Here is a 24,246-nt window from a genome sequence, read left to right as displayed (position 1 = left end):
TCTTCAGTTCATGGTGTCAAATGAGGCATGGCTTCACCAGCAGTGCAGTACACTGGAAGCCCTTGCTGCTTCATTCGACACTAGACCCTGCTGCAGGAAGAGGTATTTTTCACTGCAGCCTACAGATAAAGCATGTATGGGTATTTTTGGCAGCAAGCGACTCAGCTTTGCCGTTGAGGGGAAAAGCTTGCTCAGCTTCTTAAAACTGTAGCATGAACTTTCAATGTATCTGCATTCTCTTTCCCTAAAAAGGGAAAAAAATTACGATAAAAAAACAAAGATAGAATTTCTACCTACAAGGTATGTTTGTTCGTCTCCATGACCAAGACGCCCTCCTTGGCCATGTCCACAGGTGTACACTTGGCCTTTTTGGGAAAGGAACACGGAATGGAATTTGCAAAGCACAACCTGGACCGAAAAACAAAGCATGTTATTTGAATAGTTACTATTTTGTGATCCCAGTCTTACACATCTGAGTGGTATCTGCCTTTAAAGTTTTAAAGCAGTCTTCAAAACATTTATTAAAAAGCAACTTCTGATTCAAATCATAAGAGTTTCAAATTTAGCTTAATCATTACTTTCAGAAGCATAATCAATAGAATAGACTTTGTGTTTTTCAACAGATCAACAGCACATTAATTTTTATTTCTATTGCAACCTATCCAATCTATAGAGCAAATAAATTCACACCAGATTATGAGCCATCCACTGAACAATAGCCGGTTGCTAAATCATGATTAAATGAGGGACATTTCCTTAGACAAGTGGTAGCCGTGTCACACAAGTGCTTGGTAATGACCATCTCCAACAAGAGAGAATCTAACCATCTCCCTTTGACATTCAACAACATTATCACTGAAAAATGCACCAACATCATCCTGGAGATCACCATTGAACAAATGTTGTGGCTACTGTGAGAGGGTCAGAGCTTGGTGATTCTGCTGCACGTACCACACTTCTTGACTCCCCAAAGCCTGTCTACAAGTCAGGAGTGTAATGGAACATTCCTTATTGCTTGAATGATTGTTGATCCAACAACACAGATGGTGACATAATGGCAATGTATCTTGGAGGCCCAGGCTAATGCTCAGGAAGACAGGTTCAAATCCTACCACAGCAGCTGATGGAATTTAAATTCAATAAACCAAAATAAAATCTGGAATCAATAGGAACAGAGTAGGCAATTCAGTCCTTCAAGCCTGCTCTGCCATTCAGTCAGATCATGACTAGTTTCAACAATGGTGACCATTGGATTGTTGTAAAAAACCATATGATTCACTATTGTCTTTATGAAGGAAATCTAACATCCTTACCTTGTCTAGCCAGATCCACAGCAATGTGGTTGACCCTTAAATCTCTGAACTGGCCAAGTTCAAGGACAATCAGGAAGCACACCAAATGCTAGCATTGCCAGTGATGCCTACATCCAAAGAATTAAGAAAAAGCTCAACAGCATACTGCCTGTTTGATTAGAAACATATCTGGCACCTTAAGCATTCACTCCCTCCACCACAGATGAACAATATGCAAGATACACTGCCAAACCCACTAAGGCTTATTCAATAGCACTTCTGAACCCATGACCCCTACCATCCAAAAGAACAAGGACATCACGTGCATGGGAATACTATCACCTGTGTTTCCCTCAAAGTCACCAACAATGCTCACTTGGAAACATGTCGCCATTCCTTCACTGTCACTGGATCCAAATTTTGGAATTGCCTCCCTAATAGCATTGTGCAAGTACCTACAGCACATGGACGACAGAGGTTCAAGAAGATAGTTCACCACCACCTTCTCAAGGCCAATTAGGGAAGCGTAATAAATGCTGGCCATGACAGCAACTTCTCACGTTCCATGAATCAACTAAAAGGCTATAACGCTGAAGTAAACCTACTGACAACTGCTTCTCTTGTTCAAGATGTATACGGCAATAAAAAATTATATAATCAATAAAGTAACACAAACCACCCACCATAATGTTACAGTTTGAATGGATAACAGGCACCAAATGTCTAAAACTTGGTACCATTCTTTCCTTTTACATCACAGAGCATTATTGCAGATTACACACATTCCTCAACTAGTAAATTCCATACATCAATTAGGATTTAACTTGTCTGATTTCAATTTCCTTTCCAGCACTGTGACTAACCAACATTAATAAAAAATACTGCCACTTATAAATCACTTCAAACAAGATAATCACAATAGAACATAGAAAAATACAGCACAGAACAGGCCCTTCGCCCCACGATGTTGTGCCGAACCTTTGTCCTAGATTAATCATAGATTATCATTGAATTTACAGTGCAGAAGGAAGCCATTTGGCCCATTTGAGTCTGCACCAGCTCTTGGAAAGAGCACCCTACCCAAAGTCAACACGTCCACCAAACACTAAGGGCAATTTTGGACACTATGGGCAATTTATCATGGCCAATCCACTTAACCTGCACATCTTTGGACTGTGGGAGGAAACCGGAGCACCCGGAGGAAACCCACGCAGACACGGGGAGGATGTGCAGACTCCGCACAGTGACCCAAGCCGGAATCGAACCTGGGACCCTGGAGCTGTGAAGCAATTGTGCTATCCACAATGCTACCGTGCTGCCCTTAAGAACAAATTAATCTACACTATATCATTTTACCGTAATCCATGTACCTATCCAATAGCTGCTTGAAGGTCCCTAATGTTTCCGACTCAACTACTTACACAGGCAGTGCATTCCATGCCCCCTCTACTCTCTGTGTAAAGAACCTACCTCTGACATCCCCCCTATATCTTCCACCATTCACCTTAAATTTATGTCCCCTTGTAATGGTTTGTTCCACCTGGGGAAAAAGTCTCCGACTGTCTACTCTATCTATTCCCCTGATCATCTTATAAACCTCTATCAAGTCGCCCCTCATCCTTCTCCGTTCTAATGAGAAAAGGCCTAGCACCCTCAACCTTTCCTCGTAAGACCTACTCTCCATTCCAGGCAACATCCTGGTAAATCTCCTTTTCACCTTTTCCAAAGTTTCCACATCCTTCCTAAAATGAGGTGACCAGAACTGTACACAGTACTCCAAATGTGGCCTCACGAAAGTTTTGTACAGCTGCATCATCACCTCACAGCTCTTAAATTCAATCCCTCTGTTAATGAACGCTAGCACACCATGGGTGCGATTCTCCACTCCCACGCCGGTTGGGAGAATCGCCTGGGCCGCCAAAATTTCCGGGGACGCCGGTCCGACGCCCTCCCACGATTCTCCCAAGCGGCGGGAACGGCCCGGTCGCGTTTTGCGGGCCGCAGGCCGGAGAATCGCCGGAGACACCGAAAATGGCGATTCTCCGGCACCCCCGCTATTCTGAGGCCCGGATGGGTCGAGCGCCAGGCCATAACAGCGGGTTCCCCCCGGCGGCGTCCACACCTGGTTGCTCCAGTCGTGGGCGGTGCGTGAAGGCTGGGGGGGGCGGCCTGTGGGGGGGGCGAGGGGGGATCCTGCACCGGGCTTCACCTGGAATGTGGGGTGGCCCGCGATCGGTGCCCACCGATCGTCGGGCCGTCCTCTCTGAAGGAGGACCTCCTTCCTTCCGCGGCCCCGCAAGATCCGTCCGTCATCTTCTTGCGGGGCGGACTTAGAGAGGACTGCAACCGCACATGTGCGGGTTGGCGCCAGCCAACCCGCGCATGCGCGGATAACGTCCGTTATGCGGCGCCGGCCGCGTCATCTATGCGGCGCCGCTTTTACACGGCGACAAGGCCTGGCGCGGGTAGATGACGCGGCCCCGATACTGGCCCATTGTCAGGGCCTGAATCGGTCGGGACCGGGGCCGTTCCGCGCCGTCGTGAACCTCGACGGCGTTCACAACGGCGCGGGCACTTCGGCGTGGGAGTGGAGAATCCCGCCCCATAGGCCTTCTTCACAGCTCTATCCACTTGAGTGGCAACTTTCAAAGATGTATGAACATAGAGCCCAAGATCTCTCTGCTCCTCCACATTGCCAAGAACTCTACCGTTAACCCTGTATTCCGCATTCATATTTGTCCTTCCAAAATGGACAACCTCACACTTTTCAGGGTTAAACTCCATCTGCCACTTCTCAGCCCAGCTCTGCATCCTATCTATGTCTCTTTGCAGCCGACAACAGCTCTCCTCACTATCCACAACTCCACCAATCTTCGTATCGTCTGCAAATTTACTGACCCACCCTTCAACTCCCTCATCCAAGTCATTAATGAAAATCACAAATAGCAGAGGACCCAGAACTGATCCCTGCGGTACGCCACTGGTAACTGGGATCCAGGCTGAATATTTGCCATCCACCACCTCTCTCTGACTTCTATCGGTTAGCCAGTCCGTTATCCAACTGGCCAAATTTCCCACTATCCCATGCCTCCTTACTTTCTGCAGAAGCCTACCATGGGGAACCTTATCAAATGCCTTACTAAAATCCATGTGCACTACATTCACTGCTTTACCTTCATCCACATGCTTGGTCACCTCCTCAAAGAATTCAATAAGACTTGTAAGGCAAGACCTACCCCTCACAAATCCGTGCTGACTATCCCTAATCAAGCAGTGTCTTTCCAGATGCTCAGAAAACCTATTCTTCAGTACCCTTTCCATGACTTTGCCTACCACCGAAGTAAGACTAACTGGCCTGTAATTCCCAGGGTTATCCCTTGTCCCTTTTTTGAACAGGGGCACGACATTCGCCACTCTCCAATCCCCTGGTACCACCCCTGTTGACAGTGAGGACGAAAAGATCATTGCCAACGGCTCTGCAATTTCATCTCTTGCTTCCCATAGAATCCTTGGATATATCCCGTCAGGCCCGGGGGACTTGTCTATCCTCAAGTTTTTCAAAATGCCCAACACATTTTCCTTCCTAACAAGTATTTCCTCGAGCTTACCAATCTGTTTCACACTGTCCTCTCCAACAATATGGCCCCTCGCATTTGTAAATACAGAAGAAAAGTACTCGTTCAAGACCTCTCCTATCTCTTCAGAATGTATTACAAAAAAAGTTATGAATGCTTTTCTTCTATAAAATACTGAAATTTTAGAGTTTTTAATCTTGTGGATCATGGGACATTCTCTATGATGGGTTTGGAGGTTAACTGAAATACTCAAAACACTGGATTGCACACCTTTTTCAATATTTAAAATCTCAATCCTAAAATACAGCATCATGTATATGCTTCAGGTGGAGTGTAAACGTTAAATCATGCTGAAATAAACAATTGCATTCATGCAGTATCCCAATCTCAGGATGTCTCAAAATATGTCAGAGCCAATGAATTACTTTTGAAATTACTGCTGCTTTGTCGACATGAGTAGCAACCAATTTTCACATAATATTCTGCAAACAGCAAAATGAGATCAATTACCAAATGTTAGCAAGCCCAGTAGGAGCCTTCAAATAGTGCTATTTAGTCTTTAACATCTGTCCAAAAGCAACAGACTGGGCTGACTTCACATCTTATCCAAAAGATGACACATTTCAAAACATTACACTCCCTCAGTCGGATTATTTGCTCATGTCCTGGAGAGGGTCATGAACACAAACCTCTGACTTAAGAGGCAAATGTACTGCCACTGAACCAAGCAGATACAGGTTGGATTGGATTTGTTTATTGTCACGTGTACCGAGGTACAGTGAAAAGTATTTTTCTGTGAGCAGCTCAACAGATTATTAAGTACATGAAAAGAAAAGGAAATAAAAGAAAATACATAAAAGAAAATACATAATAGGGTAACACAAGGTACACAATGTAACTACGTAAGCACCGGCATCGGATGAAGCATACAGGGGAGTAGTGTTAATGAGGTCAGTCCATAAGAGGGTCGTTTAGGAGTCTGGTAACAGCAGGGAAGAAGCTGTTTCTGAATCTGTTCGTGCGTGTTCTCAGACTTCTGTATCTCCTGCCCGATGGAAGAAGTTGGAAGAGTGAGTAAGCCAGGTGGGAAGAGTCTTTGATTATGCTGACCGCTTTCCCCAGGCAGCGGGAGGTGTAGATGGAGTAAATGGATGGGAGGCACGTTTGTGTGATAGACTGGGCTGTGTTCACGATTAGTTGTGTTCACGATTAGTAGGTGATTAGTTTGTACACTCCACACAAGTTAATTGGCAAAAACTAAATATCTGCAGACTTGTTTTCAGCTAAGAGCAGATTTTAAAACATGAATTCTCATCATAAGAAAGTTTTTGTACCTCCTTGATGTAGATCCCGGACCTGGAGAAGAAGTCTACAAGCTCAGGATGATGCTTGCTTTGTTGGCTTCCATGACCAAGAGTAAAATTAGTGTTGTTACCCCAGGTATAGACTTCAGTAGGATCTAGAAAATAAATCTGAATATACATGTCAAAAATTCAAAAGCCATTAAACCACTTAAGTACAATGTTGATCAGCCAGATAGCTAAATTAGTTTGTTTAATAAATACAACCTACAACGGACATTAATAAAAAGAATTAAAAATATTCGGACAAATTTCAAATCAGTTTTTGTAATGTTGGAACCTAAATGAACAGAATAAGAAAATAACACATGTTTTCTATTAAATATATTTGATGGTGCTTTTAGAATGCTTTGCCAATCCTCCTGCATTGCTACTTGTCATAACCAACAAAGAGGGAAAGCAGATGGCCTGCTTAATGCCAACAGCAGGTCACTCTATCCTCTATTTCCTCCCCCCCAAGAAACTATCTTTTTTCATCAGCATCTCCCCAATCTTTATTGGACTTCAATGAAACTAGTCACATAGCAAACCAGGACTTTTTAAGACTATTAAATCACTGGATCAGAAAATTGTCAATTTGCAGCTTTTTCTAGTCTTTCGTTGGTGGCATAAATAATGCAACAAGCTCACTTTTAAAATGTCACTAATTGCTCCTCTAACTCAATTAGCAGTAGCAGCTAAATTATATTGTATACACTGAAGATTTCTACAGATTTCAAAATACCCAGGTACCCATATCTAAAAGAACCGTTAGAACTCAGTCACATGATTCATAAATGATTCTGTAGAGTTTTTCTAAGGATTTGTAAGGACAATGAACAGTTAAACAGATATTTCAATGTTATCTTCAGGTTTTTTTAAAAAACTTTAAATTACAACACACATTTATTGAGAGAATGAAGAGAGGACAATACCAGTCTTTCTATAAATCACATGTGATGGTCTATCTTTCATGGCCAAGTCGAGTGTAGATAATCCTTCTTTATCCTGCATGTAAAGACTACTCCCATGCTGCAAAAAAATGGTCAAACAAAAATCGGAAAGTATAAACTGGACATATCTAAAAGACAGGATATAACAAGATACTTCCAATCTAAGTATCTTGTTAGGGTGCTCTTTCCAAGAGCCGGTGCAGACTCGATGGGCCGAATGGCCTCCTTCTGCACTGTTATTTCTATGATAATCTCATTTCTATGATAATCTACAAAGAAACGGAAATCTGAGACAAAAGTCCATGAAATTCTAGAAATCACATTTACTTTAAATAGCACGCGAGTTTAAAATTTTAATTATAGCAACTGGGCCTTTCTGTCAGAGTTAGCCTCAATTGGGGTTATAATCTCAATACCCTGTTCTTTCCACATATCTTCTTATATTTTTCCTTTGTAAATACCAATCTACTCCTTTGAGTGATCTCCGAGTCTATGTCTCAATTTGTGATTCAACAATTCATGTTTTCAATAAATTTGTATTTGCAAACATTTTAACTAATCTCCTCTTTGATCTTCCAATAACAATTCCAAATTTACGCCCCCGTACCTGGTTCAGTGGGAACAATATATCTTTATCGATGCAAAACCTAATTCTTTTGAAAAAGTAATAAATTCCATACAAACCCCAATTATAAGCTTTTCTTCATATCTAAAATCATGTCAAAGATTTGACAATGAGTCATCCAAACTCAAAATATTAGCTCCTTCCTCTCTCCAGACGCTGTCAGACCTGCTGCGATTGTCCAGCTTTTTCTGTTTTTGTTCCATTAACTAAAGCCTTATCTTTGTGTCCTTTTCGGCAGGTTGATGATCTGTGTGCAGATCACCTTTTGCTCCAAATAATCTAACTATTTTTACTATATATTCCTTCACTATTACTTTCATACTTACTTGCATTTGCCCATCACCTACTCTGCTAATCCATCCATATTTTCCTGAATTCATGGTGCTGCTCACCATATTACCTATTTTGGTGGTGTCAGTAAATTTCTGTAGGCCATAGGTGCAGGAGCAATGCTATAATAATAATCTTTATTGTCACAAGTAGGCTTACATTAAGACTGCAATGCAGTTACTGTGAAAAGCCCCTAGCTGCCACATTCCAGCGCAGGTTCAGGTACACAAGAGGGAGAATTCAGAATGCCCAATTCACCTAACAACACGTCTTTCAGGACTTGTGGGAGGAAACTGGAGCACCCGGAGGAAACCCACCCAGACACGGGGAGAACGTGCAGACTCCGCACAGACAGTGACCCAAACCGGGAATCGAACCTGGGAACCTGGAGCTGTGAAGCAACAGTGCTACCCACTGTGCTACCGTGCTGCCCATAATGTATAAATCAAAAGGGTGCTTGCACAGATTATTACTTACATACCTCAAATTAAGAATTATCCATTTACCCTACTCAATGTTACCAACTTCCCATGGGATCTGACTATCCAGGTACTCCTGCTGCTCCAAAAATCAAGTTTCTTTTGTGTTGGATGACGATGAATTGTCAATCGCTGTTAATGATGCCAGTTTATGATTTGCATCCAATTTAATACAAGCTGTCGGTTCTCATATGACTGCACATACTGCCCCTCAAATACATCGTCCAAAAACAGAGTGCCGTTTCTATATGTACGATGGTGACACCCAGGTCTATCCCACCGCCACCTGCGGCGGCCCCTCGTCTTGTTTCTAACTTGCCACATTACTTTTCAACATTCAGTACTGAATGATAGGGTTGCCAACTGTGATTAAATGGAAGTTTCATCACATGCCCTGCTTCCACACCCTAGTCATTAGTCAGCTAATACATCCATCCTTGTGATGCACTGCCTTCCTACGCCAAATAGAAAGCAAAAAGACTCATTACCCAACTGGATGATGCTTGACTGACAGCCAAACAGCATTTTTTCACATTTTCAATATTTTTGTACCTGTTAAAGAGGGATGTTCAAGGAAAATGACTAAAGTAAAAAATATTTTTTGATGCTCTGTTGATCTTTCTCCAGGTTTGCACACATCAGTGTCCTGACGATTGATCCTAATTTCCAGGAGACACCGGGCCAATCCTTTGGGCTGGCAACTATACTAAATAAGTGGCAATTTCTTCAAATTAAACATTTTACTCGCTCCACTATTGGCATAGGTGGCTTAGCTGTCAAATCCCAAGTCGTGTAATTCCCTCCTTGAACGTCAGGACCTCACTTTCCTTCTTTAAGATACATCTTAAAATCTGCCTCTTCTCACAAAGCTTTTGGCCATTAATATCTCATGAGACTCAGTGTCAAATTTAGTTTGATAATGTTCCTGTAAAACTTCTTCAGGTGTTTTACTATGCTAAAGAGGAAGTTGCTGTAAATTTCAATGTTTACAAAGAATATTTTCCCACCTATGGCATTGGAAGTCAGACTGACATAAGGGCTGATCTTTCCTTTGGCTTATTTTTTTCACCAACCAACATATTACAGGCAGTGGTAAAGAAGCTTCCCTGCCTAGAGAAATCAAGAACCAACCAGTATAATGAGATAGCTATGCAATTTTTGCAAGAAAATTAAATGGACTTTCAATACATGCACAAACAGAAAAGAGCACCATACCTTGAGAAGAAACATAGCACAATCAATGTGTCCATAGAACATACTTCTGTGCAGAGCTGTCCATCCAGATTCTTTATCCTTCACGGAATGATCAGCACCTTTTTTTTCAAGAAGCCAATCCAAAACAGATTTTTTACCACAAGATGCAGCCATGTGTAGAACTGTTCTGCCAAATCTATCCCTCAGGGAAGTTGCATTGTAGCAATAAGATGAAAGGAAGGCTTTATTCTGACCTTCAGTTCCTTTAGTCATCACTGAAATCACGTCTAGGGCATGCTGCAGAGAGCGGCACTTTGGAGTGCAATCAGCAGTCACCGAATTCATCTTGTTCCCACTTTCTAGGTCTCAAAAGACTTAAATTTCTGTTGAAGTCTATGGAACTTAGTTGCCTGGCAGCTGTACCATCAAAGTGCTAGATTTGTGCTTGTGTTAAGAAAACACTGCACTCTAGCAACCCTCGAGCCTTCGTTACATTAGTTCAGTACATGAGAATGATGGTTTAGTTCGAGAAACTGTTCTTTCAAGGTATAAAACACTATTTATAATATATGGCACTTTGTTGCAATTAAATAGACAAAAATATAAATTTAATTATAATATTTCTGTGGAAAATAAAAACTTGTAAACTTTCAGTCAAAATATAACCACCACACTCTCCTGAATATCTTTCCTTCGAAGTCAGCCACCACAGGGGAAGGGAAGCTCCCCCACTACTCCGTTCTTGCTTAAGCCTCCATAATTGTAAGTGCCACCTGTAGAAACAAATTTAAAAACACAGTTCAGTGCACGCAAAATATTTCCATGAGTTGTATTATTTAAATATTGCTGCTTTACAAAAAGAGGATTGCCTAATTTACCAACTCATTTTAAATTCTCAGTGAAGATCACTTTATTTCCCCCATTGGGTTTTCAAAAAACTTTACAAATATCAATTCAGGCGAGCATAACCAGATACAGTTTTTCTTGCAGTACTTCCATTACACTGAAGATACTGGGTTAAAAAATAGTGCAGTGGTGCAATGTGACAGGAAGCAGAGGTAGTTGTAGGTAATATAAGTTTGTATTGTTGAATATTGGAATAAGATATAGGATGGAGTTTAATTTAGTGTTTTTGTGTAAGAAAGGGTAAAACTCTGGTTAGATTCATGTTAAACAAAAGTCTTTTGCATGCAATGGAGGTTATGGTTTCAGTTCAAACTGTCTGCATTTCATTTAGGGAGTTTACAACAAAGGTAAACAAGAGCATTGGAGAAGTGATGAGCTGTAGCTCAGCAACCAGACACCACATTTTAAGGTTAGGAAGGGCTTTTGTATTTTTATTTAATTTTAAACCAAACCTATAGCAGTCAGAACTAGGAAGCTAGAGAGGGAACAGCTCTCTCAGCTTTGTTAGAAGAAAAGCCATACCATGGAGTAATGGACAAGAAAGGAAGTCCAGAAGCTAAAGGACAGTTGGTTCTAGAAACTAAGAAATGAAGAAACGTTTCCAGGAAGATTGAAGTAAAAAGGAACAAAGTGGAATTGCCATTGGAACAGGCTACTGTTCGTTGAAGTTAAAGTGCGAGCTGAAAAGTGAAGACCTGGTGGAGCTAGCTAGTGAAAACCCAGTGGCATCTGAGGCGCTCTTAATGTTGGTGATCGCTTACTACAGCCTGTGAAGTAAACGGTTGAAGCAATTGGTGTCTGGATCCCCAAGATGATTGAAAAGCTCCTGGCTATTCAAGACAAAGGAATGCAGAGAGGGGAGTTGGGAAACCTGGAGGTGAATCCTGGCTGAAAACAGCTGAGTGAAAGCATTGCTTAAAATAAGATTCTATGGCGTGACTGTTCAAGAGTGGAGTTTGGAAACACTCAGGTAGAAGCGAGATCAGTTGACTCAATAGTCATGGGGGGGGGGGGGGGGGGGGGGGGAGAATTTAAAGAGAATTCAACAGAAGATTGACTTGAGTGGCATCTGCCACTTGGTTTCAGAGTGAGGTATTGTCTGACCAGTTAGCCTGTTGGGTTACAGGGACTGTGTTCATTGAAAACCTGATAGCACAAGATATATTTTGTAATCTGTGTCATCCTTAAAATCTGTGTACATTTGCGAAGATAAGTGAGAGTGAAGAAGTTTCATATTCTGGTCAAACCTTTCATGTTTAATAAATGGTTTTGTTAGTTGTTAAAAGCTAATTGACAGTCCTGTGACTCTGTCACCATGTTTCCTAAAAGAAAAGTAAAAGTTACAGTCTTTTGACCCAGGGTTCTATTCTGGAATCTTCCTGTCCAGTCGTAACTGATAGCACGGTAGCATAGTGGTTAGCACAATTGCTTCACAGCTCCAGAGTCCCAGGTTCGATTCCTGGCTTGGGTCACTGTCTGTGCGGAGTCTGCACGTTCTCCCGTGCACCTGCTGTGTGCGTGGGTTTCCTCCGGGTGCTCCGGTTTCCTCCCACAGTCCAAAGATGTGCAGGTTAGGTGGATTGGACATGCTAAATTGCCCTTAGTGTCCAAAATTGCCCTCAACGTTGGGTGGGATTACTGGGTTATGGGGATAGGATGGAGGTGTGGTCTTGGGTAGGGTGCTCTTTCCAAGAGCCGGTGCAGACTCGATGAGCCGAATGGCCTCCTTCAGCACTGTAAATTCTATGTAATCTATGTAACGCCAACAGGGATTGTAACAAGTGTTCAGAATTTTAGTGCAATGGCTGAAAAAGTACTTATGAACTGACATCAGAAAAAGTGGAACTAAAAACAGAAAATGTTAGAAATACTCAGCTGGCCTAGTAGCATCGGTGAAGAAGCTCAAATTTTCTGTTGAATGTGACTCTTCTTAAAATGTAACTCTCTTTCCACAGATGCTGCCAGATCTGCTATGTATTTCTAGCATTTTTGTTTTTAATTTCTTCACTCAGAGGGTAGTGAGTGTCTGGAATGGGCTGCCAGAGGTAGTAGTAGAGGCGGGTACAATTGTGTCTTTCAAAAAGCATTTAGATGGTTACATGGGTAAGATGGGTATAGAGGGTTATGGGCCAAGTGCGGGCAACTGGGACTAGCTTAATGGTAAAAACTGGGCGGCATGGACTGGTTGGGCCGAAGGGCCTGTTTCCATGCTGTAAACTTCTATGATTCTATGAACTTCAGATTTTCAGCACCTGCAGTATTTTGCTTTTATATCAGAAAAAGGTTGCTATGCCACTTTGAAGGGAATGTTGATCTAGGCTATTTCTATCACAAATGGCCTTTTGTTCAGGTCCGGAGTCTGCGGGATTCAAAAGCTGGTATGGACTGGTAGCTAGGAGAGCCTATCTCGTAGCAAGCGTTGACTTGAGACTTACTTGCTTGGAGACAACAAGACAGGTCACTGTCAAGGGTTGGTTCAAGTTGCTGAGTGACCCTGCCAAAGACGGACGATTTGAACTTGGGGCCTTTGCTTTATAGTCTCCAGGGGCTTCCCACCTTCGGGGCGGACCCCGTACCTGGTTTCAAGTGATTGGACTTTGTTCCAATCACTTGGTTCGATTTCTCCAATGCTGGATTGGTTCCCTGATTGTTGGGCGGTCTTTAAGTGTCCGTTTACCTCTTTTGTGTTGGCTCCTGCTGGCGCCGAGGAGTCTTGGTTGGCTTTGTTTACCTTAAAATGTTTTGATTGTTCCCGGGGATCGCTCATTAATATGTAGATGGCTGCTACATTACTATGCAGGTGGCTGCTGGTTTCAGTGCTGTCTGGTTCCTTACAGGTCTTAATACACATGATTTCTGTATTTGCTAGTCTTTGCCTGTTTTGGCTGAAATTCCCTTCAGCCTTTGCGGTTATCCATTTTAAGTCGGGAAGTGGCCAACTCAGGTGGCTACAGCAGTCAAAGGACTGCATCAGCCTACATCCTTCTGAACTGTATCTGTAAGTATGAGGAGAGATTGAACAGTTTAGGCCTATACTCTCTAGAGTTTTGAAGGATGAGGGGAGATCTCATTGAGGTATACAAGATTCTAAAAGGTGTGGATAAAGTAGACATGGAGCTGATGCTTCCTCATGTGGGGCATTCTAATCTTAGAATAAGAGGCAGCAAGTTTAAAACAGATTTGAGGAAAAACTACTTCTCCCAAAGAGTTGTGAATCTGTGGAATTCACTACCCCAGAGTGCGGTGGACGCAGGGACAGTGAGTAAATTTAAGGAGGAATTAGACAGATTTTTAATTGGTAATGGGTTGAAGGGCAGGACGGTGGAGTGGAGGCCAGGATGGGATCAGCTATTATCACATAGGGGGTGTTTACTCCTGCTCCTAGGTCATGTGTTCTAGGGAGGAGATCCTCTGGCTGATTACGCAATCCAGTTCTTGGTCTGTAACATTGTAGATAGATGGGGAACATATCAGCCATGATAGAATGGCAGAGCAAACTCGATAGGTCAAATCACAGAATTTACAGTGCAGAAGGAGGCCATCGAGTCTGTACCGGTCCTTGGAAAGAGCACCCTACCCAAGCCCACCATCACTCTATCCCCATAACCCAGTAACCCCACCCAACCTTTTTGGACACTAAGGGACAATTTTGTGTGGCCAATCCACCTTACCTGCACATCTTTGGACTGTGGGAGGAAACTGGATGGCTTAATTCTGCTCCTATATCTTATGAACTTATTATGTTGGACATGCAGGCCTCTAAATGAAGTCTACTTTGTTATGATGCTCAATGCTTATTGACAGCAAGCAGTCAATGGAAAGTAAGGTCTCAGTCAATCCCACCTACTCAGCTACCAAAAACAAGAAAGATACAAAAGTGTTATGTGCAGAAAGAAGTTTCATTCATAAAACATTTTAAGGTCCGAGGACAGAAAGCAGGAGAAATTTGTTTATTCACAACACATTGAGAATCTAGAGAATGCCTCACCTGGCATTGAGACCATGACTGCACTTATAAATAGGTGGTTGAAGGAAAGAGGGGGAAAAGAGAATTGAGAATAGGGTGGGTACAAGCTTAGGGTTAATGCTCAAGTGGAGAATAAATGCTAAATAAGCTAATGGCTGCAGTTAACAGTGCACTTCAATATATTCAAAATTAGAATTCAGAAAAGATCAGTTCTTCGTTTCCAAATCCACTGAAACCGATTGATGTATTTATTGCATGTCCTATGTTTTAATGTATGGGACGACCTGCCGGTCTGTACGCAGAACAATAGTTTTCACTGTACCTCAGTACATGTGACAATAAATCTAAATATAAGGGGGCTAATGTTAACTCGTGGCAGGTTTGAATGGATGAATGCTGAGAGGAGGGAGTTAACCTGCTGTTTCAAGCAAAGCGGCCAGAGCTATTTCAGCTCCTGGGCTTCATCCCAATGGCCCTTGGTTTCTTTTTTTTTTTAAAAAACAGTGTGGACATGCCTCACAGCTAAGAATGGGAATGCCCAAGCTTTCCTTGCAGGACACCAGTTCATCCAGGTCCCACAAAGTGGAATTTCAAAAATACATATATTTCAGAGTTTCTTCAAACCTCAATCCTCTTCTGAGTTGCAGGAAGCTGCTTAGCCGAAGTTACAATCTGATTATGTTCTTGATGGCTTCAAAATGTGCCTGATGTAATCCTTCCCTAATGTGTATATTTTAAGCAGAACCCCACCAGTGTACCTGAACCTACCCAAATCACATGCGGCAGGATCCGGGTGCTCAAGATCAGGTAATTGACCAAGGTGATTTTAACTGCCCTTAATTTTATTCATATATAGTATGAGGTATTCTTAATCAAGCTCTTCAGCTGTAAAAGGCCCACAGAGCAAGATGCTGACAAAATGAGCATTTGCTGAAAGTAAGGCTATGAAGCAGATTTGAACAGGAATATATCACTGAGACAGTGTGCCTTAATCAAAAGATCAAGGAAATAAGCTTTAAAAGTTTACTAGTTATAAATGATTATAATTATTCAAAAATGGCCAAATTGGGAATTGCTATGGTAAGAAACGGGAGGAAGTTTTTTGAAGTGTGTTTGAAGTCTGAAGTGTGAAAGCAAAGAGAGGGACAGAGTTGTAGAGAGGGAATTCCAGAGCTTGAGGCCTTTATAACTGAAGGGAAAGTCACCAATGGTGGAGCAATTCTAACTGGGGATGTGCAAATATCGCAAAGGGTTGTGGGGCTGGAGGAGATTTATAGAGATAGAAAGGAGCAAGGTCATGGAGGGATTTGAACACAAGGGTGGGAATTTTAAAATCAAGATATCGCTTAGCAGGGAGTCAATGTAAGTCAACAAGCACAGGGGTGATAGGGGAACAACACTCAAAGCGATTTAAGACCGGGCCAGCAGAGTTTTCGATGAAATCAAGAAAAACAAGATAATTTTTATGCACAGTTAATGAAAAAACAGTAATGTTTATTAGCACTTGTATGTTATGTTTCTGTTAAAACAAGCTGTATGATTATTCATGAAATAATTAGATTATCAAAACCAATCTGTGGAAAGACATTTTTTTAAAGAACTGACAGCTGTACAAATAGTGTATCCAGATAACTAAGTTAAGTGCCAGGATATCAGATCATGCCTCCCATATAAATGATTAGCCCAGTGTTTTTCAAACTTTTTTTTTCCCGGAACCACTTTTGCCAACCGGCCAACCTTCGCGACCCACACCACATTCACTGACCTTTAATGCGAAAGGGGAGCCTGCTCGGTCCGCATGATCTCACTCCACAGGAGGAGAGGGCAATGTGCATATCAGGTGCAGAGTTCAGCCAGTTCCTTTGTGACATCTTCATCTTTGTGAGAATGGAAAATCCACCCTCACACATGTAGGTCGTCATGAAGGACAATAGCATCAAAATGCTTGCTTTACTCAGCACTGGATTCTCCTGGGAGATGCTATTTTAGAGTGCTGACAGCATCATGGACTTCTGGCGTGCCTTTAATGTGCCACCACAGGTCAGGTACAGCATCTTAGTCTTTCATTTGGAGTCAGCTAATAACTGACTCTGCAGTCTCAACCTCAAAATGAATTTTTCACCCACCACTTGTCTTTTAAAATCTTAAACTTCTCCTCTCATTCCCCTGTACTTCCCTACATATAACACAAATGGGTTTTGCATCCCGATTTGCATCGGCATAATCAACAAAACCATAATTCAAGAAATCATCTTTATACTGTTTTGTTCCGGAGTCAAATTTCTTCTTTGTAGGTTGTTCACTAGAGGTCCTGAACTCTGTACAGAGCAAACCCGAGCACAGCTCTGACCTGCCCTGGACTCTCTTGAACAGCTCTCTCCAGCATATTCAGATAAGAGATTCTGGTCATTGGGTACCTATCTCTTTCTTGTAACAAAACAATCCATCTTCACAATCCTTCTGCCTTGCTTGCTAGCAGCTAGAAAATGGAAGGCACTCTCCTCTGTGATTTGGCACCAAAAGCATATACATATATGGCACTTGAAATCAAGTGTACTTGCAGGGCGTGCTGACATGCTCACTGCTGTTGCTTATAGTCAGAAGACTGTACACAGCCTCATTCTGTTCTCATTTATAAACCGATAGCAGCCGCCATTCTCATTTCAAATGCCTGCAGTGGCCACTGGGCTCTTCTCCCACAATCGGGAATGTCGCGATCAATCGTTCCACAACCCTCTCGACACCCACCCGTGACCCACCCACTTTGAAAAACCCGGATCTAGTCTATAATCTTAACTGGCATTGCAGTGAAGAACTAAAAGGTCTGTTACACGTGGTACGTATTCAAGCAATAACAATCATGGGATCATCAGCTTTCAGTTGGTTGTATAAATCACTGTTACTTAAGTGTTAAGAGTCGTTCTTCAGGAAGGCCCTGAAGTAAACATACAGAAAAAGACAGAGACAGAATGCTCCTCGGCAGAAGTAACTGTGGATAAAGAAAGAAATCTTGAAATGTTTACTTATTTACAAAGAAACTTAAGTCTTTTCCTTGAATATCTGTGCATTCGGTGGTAGTGGGTGGGGGGGGGGGGGGGGGTGATGGGATGAGATGTGAGGGAAAACCTTTTCACCCAGAGGTGGTGGAAGTCTGGAACTGGCTGCCTGAAAGGATGGGGGAGGCAGAGACCCTCATAACATTTCAGAGACTGCCTAAGATGGAAAAGAAGATCTTTGGATAACAAAGTGCAAAAGAGAAGTTAATAGAGAAATTAACCTCTTCATCAGGTATAAAAGAGACTTACTTCAGGTGAGCCACATTGAGCATTAAACAAGGTTGAACATAAACCTAAAGCTACTAGAAATGCTACTGAAATAATTCTGTTCAACACTGCACTATGGTTACAGTACATATCACCTACAGGCTAGACTACAACAGCTCAACAAGTTACTTTGACAACATATCTCCCTCTATTGTCGAGAAAGAAAGCAGTCATTATGCCATGGGAACTTTATCATACCCCAGTTACACACCATTCTGATTTGGCAATATAATCAGCATTCCTTCATCTCTGCTGGATCAATATCCTGCAGTTTCTAATGTAAAACTACACAATAAAGATTTTTGTGAATTAATGAGACTTATCAGTATCTTCTCAGAAATTAGAGTCACATAGAATCCTACCGTGCAGAAGGAGGCCATTCGGCCCATCGAATCTGGACTGACCCTTGGAAAGAGCACCCCACCCAGGTCCAGAGCCCCACCCTATCTCCGTAACCCAGTAAACCCACCTAATTCTTTGGACACTTAAGGGGCAATTTAGGGTGGCCAATTCTTCTAACTTGCAGGGTTGGGCAATAAATGCAGTCTTGGCAACATCAATCAAATGCCAAATATAAAAAGCTGAAAACTGACCAAGGACCACATAGATACTTGAGATTTAGCAGAACAAGTTAGATTTGAGGACCTAGATATTAATTAAAGGCAAATGGATACTTTGCATTTGCTTTCATTCGCTGTAAACTAGGGAAATAAATCTGTGCTGAAGATAGCCGTCAATGTGAATAAATTACGCATATGTTTGAAGCACCTTTGAATGGTTATGGAGAGAGATCTAGAAGTTAATGGAAATAAATCACTGAAGGTCCCAAAACCATGGAAAAAAGATCAGGTTTCAGCTGGTATTTTTGGAACACTACGATAATCAAAAACAATATATTTTGGTCAAGCAAGCCACATCTGGAATAATGCGGCTAGTTTTGATGTTAACATTAAAAAAAATTAAGTTTTAACAATAATGAATTTAATTCATTCTGTCCCGTTTGATAGCTTACTTGCTGGATTGAGATGGGGAACTCTCTATCAAATGAGTCAGATTAGATGCCAGGAAGTTATTTAGTTTTATCATCTTCTTTAAACATATTATCAAAGTGTGCAGTGCACATGGATTCTCTGCAGACTTCCAGAAGAGATCTGGGCACATTTATGAAAGGAATTTTCAAGTCCTAAAATGTAGCGTGCAGTGCAGAAGACAAGATGAGAGATTTATAAACTGGCAATGGAGTTTATCCTTCGGCTTCTCTTGGCCAATTTCAATGTTCGTCTTTCACTGACTATTGAATGAACGCTGCATGTCCGTGGGCAGGATCAAAAAGAAGTATTTGTTTTCTTTGAAGGCTGCTCATAGGGACTCAGCCCAGTCAAGGACTTTTACTTAAATGTTGCAAGGCCATCACACAATAAAGCCTTTCAAGTTCCTCTCGAGAATCATTTGATGCTTTCAAGATGTTCTCATGTTTAGTTAGACATTAAAATATAAACAAAACATTTCAATGCACTTTGAATGTTGTAAAACAAAAAGGACTGAATTAGTACTGCTGCTAATCATTTTGTTCAAGAAATGGAATTGAAAAACAGAAAAATTTGCTAAACTTGTTCGGAACCTTGGTTATACCACACGAGGAGTACAGTGAACAGTTTTCGTCTCCAGATTATTAAGAGCATGAGAAATAGGAGAAGACGTAGGCAGATTTGCCAGAATGATACCAGGACTGGCATGGCTGTGCCTGGTGTGGTGGTGGTTTTGTGTGTGTGCGTGGAGGAGGGGGGGGCGCCTTGCAAGGGGAATGAAATGTTGTCTTTTCTGTAGAAAAGAGAAGACTGAAAATTCACCTGATGAGATCTTTCAGATGACATAGGTATTTAATAGTGTAGATGTAAAGAAGACGTTTCCAGGGTAGATCAGAACTAGGGGCCATAAAATAAGATAGTCGCTGATGAATCAATGAGCAATACAGGGGAAACACCTTTATCAACTGTGATGAGAATATGGAACGAGTTACCATGGAAAACGATTACATAAAATAGCATAGATGCATTTCAGAGGAAATTAGATAAACATGAGGGAGAAAGGAATGAAGGAAATGCTGTTGGGTTAAATGAAGAAGGGTCTCAGTGAAGTATAAACACCTGTATAGTATCATTGGGTTGAATGGTCTGTTTCTATACTATAAATTACTGTACATTTAGCAGCAATTCCCTTGATAAAGCAATAATCAGGTTTTGAGACGAGGCACCTCCTGATGCCACAGGCATAATTAGGGCTCTGAAGATCTATTCAATTTTTGAATCATTTATGGAATGTCAGTACTGGAGATTTAAAATAAATGAGACTTCTCAGCTGGTTTTATTTGGATCACAGAATCTTATATTCAGTTCAATACATCTGCTTACTCCAAAAACAAAGTGCCTAATGAGCTTGCGTCATTCAGTTCTATGTCCCTATTTCAGCCCGTCAGACAATGGCAAGTAAAATTAAGTTATTTTAGGAACTGTCCAGAATTGTAGTCCTTCTTACAAGAGTTCTTTTTTGCTTGTTTTTCTACCTAAATTATGAAAATGATAGCAATTCTGAATGACCTCCTAACTATTGAAAAGATTTCTTAAAATAGCAAAACCAAAATTTGATATGGCAGTCAAGAGCAAAACATCAGTCTCAAATATTATAACTATATTTTCCCTCAAGTTTTTTCCTCTTCCCCTCCAAAATGCAATGAACCATGCCCAAGTTTCCCAACACTTTGAGGGCCTTTTTTCAAGTGTAGTCCTAGGCACCGAGCATTGGCAAGCCAGCATAGAACCAATCTTAGTTGAGCCTAATTTGTATCTACTCCAGCATAGAACCAATCTCAACCAAGTCTAATCTGCAGCAGCCCCCACCACCACCAGCTCTTTGGCCGAGATAGCCAAATAACCCTGGATCAGGGATTGAGCAAGATCATGTGATGCCTTATTTCAGACCTCTGATTATTGTTTTGTTAAAAAAAGCACTGGTAAATGTAATATAGTCATTTACAGAATATACAGTATAGAAAAACTTGGATGTGAGTTGTGACTGGAGAAATGTCAAGAATTCACAATTCAAATCTCTCAAATATTAAAAAGGTATGGATAACAATATAAGCAGTCTACTTGAACTCCAATGACTGAACTAGCAAAACAAATACAAATATAATAAACTTAAGAGATCCCACATATTCTTCCTGATTTCCAACAGATATTTAAAATAGCTTGTCAATAATGGAAGCAAATGCTGCATAATTTTAAGTTAGGTAAATAACAACCAGCAAAATTGATGGTTACAGAGATATAAATGTAGCCATTGAGCAGAACAATACTAAGGAAGCTCCCCAGTTTGATGTTCAGCGTCCTGAGTTATCAACAAAGGTGCTAGAATCAGCTTTGGTATCCAAGGGAGTGTCATACATTAGAAAGCCAAGTGACGAAGGATAAAACTGGAGCCAATCCTTACCACTTTCACAAGCATTTATTTAGTGTTAGGAAATTTAAGCATACATCTCCGAGTCAAAGAGCCATGGTTTCAGTCTATCTATTTATAGGAGCCCAAGACAGTCTTCAGTTATGCCCGTCACAATTATATATAATAAATATATTTATTAAACAATCAATATTTAATTAACAGGGATAAGCAATACAAATCAGCAATAAATATAAATTAGCAAATTTGCACCCTTTGTGTGAAATTTGTTCCTCTTGTATGGAAGTAAATATAGTCACCTTTATAGGTTATGTAAATTTTTATATATTTTGTTATTCATCCCCACTTACATGGGTTGTATTATCACATTGGTTGTGGGAGATTGTTCTTGCTCCTTTGTAATCTATCTATATTGATGAAACAACTTCTATTTGCATAACACCTTTAAAGTAATGAAATATCCTAACATGCTTCACAGGGGCATTATAAAAGCAAGTGTGGCACTGAGCCACATAAGGAATACTCGGCCAGATGGCCAAAAGCTTTGTCAAACAGACAGATTTTAAGAAGACTGTTAAAAGAGGAAAGCAAGTCTGTTAAGAGAGGAAAACAAAATAGTGAGGAGCAGAGGTGTTGGACACACTCCAAACTTCAAGCATAGGCAACTGAAGGCATTGCCACCAATGGTGGATGAATTATAATTGGGATGCATAAAAAGAAAAGAGGAGTGCAGATAACCTGGGAGGGTTGTGGGGTTGGAGGAAATTAGAGCTAGGGAAGGGCAAGGCCTTGAAGAGATTTGAAAACAAGGGTAAGAATTTTAAAATCAAGGCATTGGCTGACCAGGAGCTGATGAAGACTTGCTGCAAGTTAAGACACAGGCAGCAGAGTTTTGGATGATGTCATGTTTACCAGGTAGAGTGGTGAGGGATAGAATGTGGAATGCATAGGATAGTTGAGTCGAGAGGGTAAAGGTGTGAATGAGGGTTTCAGCAACATATCAGCTGAGGAAAGGGTAAAGTCAAGTGACATTACAAAGTCTTAGTGACCATACGAACGTATGGTCAGAAACTCATCTTGGGGTCAAATATGCCACCAAGGTTGTGAATACACTACGTTCGTCTCAAAGTTACCGGTGAGAAGAATGAAATAGGTAGCCTGGGAATGCAGTTTGGAAGGGACCCAAAAACAATGGCTTCAGTAAAAAGACATAAAAATATTAATCCATAAACAAAAGAGCATTTTGAATTGAAACTGCACTTATCTATTACAACAATGGCGTAATATTTTAAAACACATTAGAGAATTATAGCTTATAAAAGCACATTGCAATCCATTTCAGAAGGCATTTGAAAATATGTCACACACGACCTTACGAACATTACACAAATGCAATTAAAAGAGAATGTAGTCAAGAGTTTAGATTGTATCCAGATTCAGTTATAGGCTAGTATGGGCTGCTTCATTTACACCGTAGTGGTGATTAAAGCTGAGCACTGTGGAATGGCTAGCATACAGCTCCACTCCTTATAGCAAAAAAGGCACTAACGTTGGCTGAACATTGGGAGGAGGCCGAGCAGAAATATAATTTCCAATCACTTAATGTTGCCTGCCCCCAAGTCCTGTGTTCTATGTTCCTATTTATCTTGTCCCTTCTTAAGCTTGGCCACAGTTAACAATGGAGGATATTCTTGGGCATTCTTCTCCTTTGATAATAATCTTTATTAGTGTCACAAGTAGGCTTACATTAACACTGCAATGAAGTTACTGTGAAAATCTCCTAGTCGCCACCCTCCGGCACCTGTTCGGATACACGGAGGGAGAATTCAGAATGTCCAATGCACCTAACAGCATTGTATGGTTATCGACTGGCAGTATCAACTGGATGCGAACAGGCTGAAGATCATTAGAAGAAAAAAGCTATTGGGAAGATTTAATAAAAGTGAGCTTTTTGAGGTGATGAGCAGAATTATTTCCACACTGATAAATCACCAACACAGACTTTATTTGTCATTAGAACAGAGATTCAGTATGCATATTTAAACATGTTGATCTCAAAGCATCTACTGTCTGTCACAATGCAAAGGAGGCAAATCGGGTCTATGGAAATAGGCACAGGTATCGACAAAATGCAGGCCCCACATTAACAGCCAGGAGGCTAGTATGCCTTACTTATCGTTTTTTATGAAGAGCTCAGTTTGGAGCCAAGACAAAATACCTAGGCTTTCCTACCCCAACCTTAGCCACAGTGCAGCTAAGTGACTCTATCCTCACCTGGTTCCACTCTTCACCATCCAATCAAAACCTGACATATTGTACAATGGCTGCAGTTCTCCAAGGAATTATCCTTGCCCCCTCCTATTTCTCATCTGCATGCTCCTGCTCAACAAAATCTTCGAATCATAGAATCCCTACAGTGCAGAAGGCAGTCATTCGTCCCATTAAGTCTGCACTGACCCTTGGAAAGACCACCCTACTCAGGCCCAATCCCCATCCTATTCCTGCAACCCCACCCTAAGGGGCAATTTAGCATGGCCAAGCCACTTAACCTGCATGTCTTTGGACTGTGGGAGGAAACCGGATTCCGGCCTCCAGAGGAAACCCATGGAGACACGGGCGAATGTACAAACTCCACACAGACAATCACCCAAGGTCAGAATCGAACCTGGGTGCCTGCCGCTGGGAGGCAGCAGTACTAACCAATGTACACGCTGGCGACATCCCATTCTCTGCACCATCTCTCTGACTCCTCCACACCCGCCATGTTACCAGCTTACTTGCCCACACTTAGTACTGGATGAAAACA

General features: G+C 41.5%; 1 protein-coding gene across 2 annotated transcripts in view; it reads right to left on the bottom strand.

Moving 5' to 3' along the window:
- The window catches only part of ibtk (inhibitor of Bruton agammaglobulinemia tyrosine kinase), a 139,995-nt gene that overhangs the window by 96,018 nt on the left and 19,731 nt on the right, over nucleotides 1-24,246 (bottom strand). For both annotated transcript variants that reach the window (XM_072499802.1, XM_072499803.1), the window contains exons 2-5: nucleotides 9,810-10,561; nucleotides 7,143-7,239; nucleotides 6,202-6,326; nucleotides 298-408 (exon numbers count right to left, since the gene is read on the bottom strand). In XM_072499802.1, the coding sequence (XP_072355903.1) occupies nucleotides 298-408; nucleotides 6,202-6,326; nucleotides 7,143-7,239; nucleotides 9,810-10,133 (657 nt within the window). In that variant the 5' untranslated portion in view covers nucleotides 10,134-10,561. The remainder of the gene's footprint in view (nucleotides 1-297; nucleotides 409-6,201; nucleotides 6,327-7,142; nucleotides 7,240-9,809; nucleotides 10,562-24,246) is intronic.

This window comes from Scyliorhinus torazame, chromosome 4 (assembly GCF_047496885.1).
Source record: "Scyliorhinus torazame isolate Kashiwa2021f chromosome 4, sScyTor2.1, whole genome shotgun sequence".
In the NCBI taxonomy this organism is placed as follows: domain Eukaryota; kingdom Metazoa; phylum Chordata; class Chondrichthyes; order Carcharhiniformes; family Scyliorhinidae; genus Scyliorhinus; species Scyliorhinus torazame.
Note: the sequence above shows the minus strand (reverse complement) of the source record. Positions and strands in the feature narration are given on the sequence as shown.